Source organism: Physella acuta, unplaced genomic scaffold, assembly GCF_028476545.2.
Source record: "Physella acuta isolate Inbredline_101_S28 unplaced genomic scaffold, ASM2847654v3 ptg000665l, whole genome shotgun sequence".
Classification (NCBI taxonomy): domain Eukaryota; kingdom Metazoa; phylum Mollusca; class Gastropoda; family Physidae; genus Physella; species Physella acuta.
Window position 1 is genome coordinate 27,662 of NW_026732184.1, and position 4,839 is coordinate 32,500.

General features: G+C 33.0%; 1 protein-coding gene across 1 annotated transcript in view; it reads left to right on the forward strand.

Annotated features, from left to right (window-relative positions):
- The first annotated feature begins 2,444 nt into the window (after positions 1-2,444).
- The window catches only part of LOC131948921 (uncharacterized), a 66,561-nt gene continuing 64,166 nt past the window's right edge, over positions 2,445-4,839 (forward strand). The window contains exons 1-2 of the mRNA XM_059310651.1: positions 2,445-2,631; positions 4,216-4,319. Of these exons, the coding sequence (XP_059166634.1) occupies positions 4,229-4,319 (91 nt within the window). The 5' untranslated portion in view covers positions 2,445-2,631; positions 4,216-4,228. The remainder of the gene's footprint in view (positions 2,632-4,215; positions 4,320-4,839) is intronic.

A 4,839-nucleotide genomic window follows, 5' to 3' on the forward strand; every position in this document is an offset into this window, starting at 1 on the left:
AAATTTGGTTGTATTAATTGGTTATGGTTTAATTGACCATTATTTTTGGTTTAAACAATACATAATTAGATCTTATTCGATTTCAGCGTGCTTTCACTGACGGTTGGGTTAATTTATTTTTATAGTGTGTCTCATAACAGATTTTGAAATCTATTCTTCAATTAAAACTCATTAAATACAAAACGGATCATTAGTTAATTATCTATTTGTCTAACGATATGAATAATAACCTCGTTATGAAATATCATTATTTCGGTCACTATTTTAAATAACACACGTGTGAATGAAACAAATGGAGTCTTTAATGATTGCACTTTTGGACGAGACCTTGAGTTAACAGTTATAAAGGTTTCCAAATATAAAATTGTGTTATTTTTAGTGACTATAACAAAAAAAGTTTGTCGGGTTGGTGTTAGGGAACATGCATTTTGCTATGTACTTTTCAGAAGGAAAAATATTTTACTTTTTTTAATATATTACAGTAAAAGTTTTGAGTTCGAATCCGGGTTTAAGTCCGTATATCGTCCCTGAGTCCACCCAGCTCTGATGGTTACCTAACTCAAGTTAGTGAAAGTAAAGGCGGCTGGGTATAGTGCTGAGAACATTATATTAAATTATATCTTCAAATGCAGAGGTCACAGAAACAGTTGAACTTTATTCAGAGTAAAATTAAAAATAATTACGTTATTTACGAGGAATATGGAAGGGTACCTGAATAGTCCGTATTTTTGGCTACATTAAGGGTGGTTGAAACATACCATTCGTAAACTTTGTAACGCAACAGTTATAGACCATCCTAAAGGACAACTACATTAAGGGTGGTTGAAACATACCATTCGTAAACTTTGTAACGCAACAGTTATAGACCATCCTAAAGGACAACTACATTAAGGGTGGTTGAAACATACCATTCGTAAACTTTGTAACGCAACAGTTATAGACCATCCTAAAGGACAACTACATTAAGGATGGTTGAAACATACCATTCGTAAACTTTGTAACGCAACAGTTATAGACCATCCTAAAGGACAACTACATTAAGGGTGGTTGAAACATACCATTCGTAAACTTTGTAACGCAACAGTTATAGACCATCCTAAAGGACAACTACATTAAGGATGGTTGAAACATACCATTCGTAAACTTTGTAACGCAACAGTTATAGACCATCCTAAAGGACAACTACATTAAGGATGGTTGAAACATACCATTCGTAAACTTTGTAACACAACAGTTATAGACCATCTTCAAGGAATACTTGATGGCTGTGGTAGAAGCGACTAATTTATAAGAGTGGTATTAGCAATGTGAGTACATTAGCAATACAGTTTTAGTGAAGAAATAAAAATTTAAAAAACTTTAACGTTAAGTTTTCATTGAAAGAACATTTTAAAACATGAACTAAATCTATTGAAATCCAGATTAGTGAGCAGTGTTTCTTCCAGACTTTTTTCTTTGGGGGCGGGGGGGCTAAAATCTCCGGAGGGTGGGGGGCGGACACTGTTAAATGTACAATTATCTATATAAATTCCATTTCGTTCGGGAGAGGGGGTTTAGACTATCTTCGGGGAGGGGGGTGGGTGACTCCGCGCCCCCAAAGAGATGCCTTGAAGAGACTCTGTGAGTACATTTAAATATTTTGTTTTCTTAAGCATGACTACATGAACCACTATAAGTTGCTCGTTTAGTTAAATTAAAAAAATATCAATATACATGATTCAATAAAGCTTCAACCCAATTTTTCAAGTAGCCTATATAATAACTTTAAAAGTTAACAATCTCTTTTTTTTAATAATATGTTATCTCATGGTTAGCTACTCTTTTTCTTTCCCTCTGTTCCGTCATTCTCTCTCTCTCTCTCTCTCTCTCTCTCTCTCTCTCTTCCGTCAGTCTCTCTCTTCTCTATCTTTCCCTTTCTCCCTCTTTTATAATATCGTGTTTATTTATCTATTTCTCTCCATACATCTCTGTCTCACGCTCTTTATATCTCATTTTCTCCCATCTCCATTTCTATTTATTTATCTATCTCTATCTCTCTTATAAAAACACAAAAATGTTGTTTTTGATTTCCCTTAAAATATTTCCAATATTTCTTAGTCGGCATAGGCGCCAACCGGACAAGACAAATAACCAACGCCGGATAAAATATTTGATAAATACCAATTCACACGTCACTTCCGTCAAGCCAAAACCCCTCCCCCCCCCCACCCCCACCCCGGCATTCAGACACGAAAATTATAAAGCTTGGATCAGAAATTATCTCCCCTTGGTTCCACGTATAGATTCCACGGCGGGACTGACTCACGGCGCATGCGCGTACCTTCTGCCGGCCCCCACGTGACACGGGAACAATCATGCCATCGTTTTTGTGTTTCCTTCACAGAGACGCGTCCGGTTTTTTAGCCGGTTCCTCTTGCCGGCTGTATTGATAACGCGTTCATGGACTCTCGCTTTTAAGCATTCCAGACTTCGGAGCGAATGCGCACAGATTACAGGAGAAAATAACCGGTTTTTTTTTTCTCACTGGCGATTTCTCTGCTGTTTGAAGATGGACATTTTATGTCGTGTTTCTCAAGTCTAAGAAATTCTCAAGTTGTGGATTAACTCTTACCTAATCGAACATAAAAGAACGTAGGTCTCATTTTCTTTTTTTGCTCAACTTTGTTTATCAGAACCTTTGGAGTTTGACTAATTTTTTTTAGATTGCTATTGTAGGCTTTATAAAGAAATTAAAAAAAACAGACACTCCAAATGATACACCTTTAAGTAAAACACGTGTTAGATTATCTGTTGCCTACTCGAAAATAAAACAAAGTAAGTCTTTTGTTTGTACTCACATTTGTTTCTTATAAATATTTGCTTTAGACTTTTTTTGTTTTTGTAAATTGTTAATAGATACCACATTACTATGGTTAGACATCTTAAAGAAATAACAAAAATATATTCCAAATTTTATACCTTTTAGCTAAAAACCCAAAATTTATTTTAAAAATTCAATTATATTAAGAAAGACAATTCAAAGTTTAAACTGACTTTTGAAAGAGAGGAAACCGTAAAAATATTAATTTGCATATTCAATAAAAAAAAACAAACAACTGATTTTTATGGCTGTCAAATGCTATGCACAGAGATTCATCGTTCACTCAATATTTTTTGTCGTGTTTCCACCACATATGGTTGTTATGTCCATTCTTTCATTCGATAAGTTCACCAGAAGTTCACAAATTTAAATGGCAGGTCATTGGTTGACTTAAACCACGTGTCTAATAATGTTAGGGGAACAGTATGATTCAGTTCGGATCCCAGACTATATAGAGAAGGTTGTTCCTCGACCAACTTATTACATAACAGGTTGTACGATGACCTGGAAAGAGGGGTGGGTGGGTGGGGGGGGGGGAGCAAAATCTTACGGGTCTAGCGGCTAGTAAAGGGTGAAAAAAAATGCTCGTTTCTTCATCCTGTTCTACTTACCTGGGAAATAAGTTTTGCACGAGCCGGTAATTATCGTATTCACAAAAAAAAGAAAATACTGATTTAAATTATACTCTCCACAATACATGTCTAAATCACTGAGGTAGGCAAAGCGCCATCCGTTGATAATACTCAACAATAAATAATCAAATTCACAATTGTTAAGATTCATGGCTAAATTGTTTCATCTTTCTAAAATACAAAAAAATAAAAAAATAAAAAAAAAATAAAAAAAAATAATTAATCAACATACACAATTTAAAATCGTGAATTTAACTCTCACCATGAAAAATGTTAACAGTCGAAAGAAACACAAATCATAAACCCACAATCACTATCGTGAAGTATTCACATCCAAACCCAAATAATACGATATTTACCCTAAGGTCTAGAAATCATAAACCGCTAAATTAACTTCATTTTATAACACTAAACAAACTAGGCCGAATACTTTGATGCTACAGATAGCTCACGGCGACACCTTATGGAGAGTAATTAATTACATTTTTACTTTAAAAATATACTACAAAATAAAAATAGCGCACGATACTGTAAAAAGTAGGAAACAATTTAATCATACCGTTTCATTACTTAGTTTTTCAGTCTGATCTTATTTCACTAATCTAAAACGTGACGTCATTTTTAGATAATCAGAAGTATTCCGTTTTGTGAATTGATTTTTTTAATCAAAGTGTTACGGAGATGTTTAATTTTTTAATTTTTTTTTTTATTTTTATAATGTAGGAACTGAAACGAAATGGAATGTGTACTTGTCATTTTTATGCTGATGACGTGTGCACAGTTTGTCATGACGTCACCAAGGGGAGGAATGGATTATTATGGAAATTGTACGTATGCCGTTTTTTTTTTGTTTTTTTTTATTTAACATGTTAACTTTCCGAACGTACGGAATTATTGTTCGTTTCGCCAAAAAGTCTCCATCGTGCAAAAAATAAATAAATCAGCTCGATCATTTTTCCAAAAAGCATTAATAAAGTTTTTTTTTTTTGTTGTTGTAAAGTTTGAATATCCACTATTAAATGAATTTTTAAACTAATTGAGTAAAAAGAAGGGATATGCATTTTATCTTGTATCCATACAAAATTTTGAGGAGAATTTTACAAATAATATATATAGAAGCCGTTAAAGAATGATTTTTTTAATATATTAAAATTTTCATTTTTCATTCTAGATATTCTAAAAATAATTTAAAATAAAATAACATTCTTTAAATATATCATTTCTAGATAAAACAAAGGGAAAAATTCAAAGTGCCACAATTATCTACCCTTCTTAAAGTTAAAACGATTATTTCTATTTTAAACCCTTCTATATTTTTACTACCCAATAACACTTTACACAGAAAGT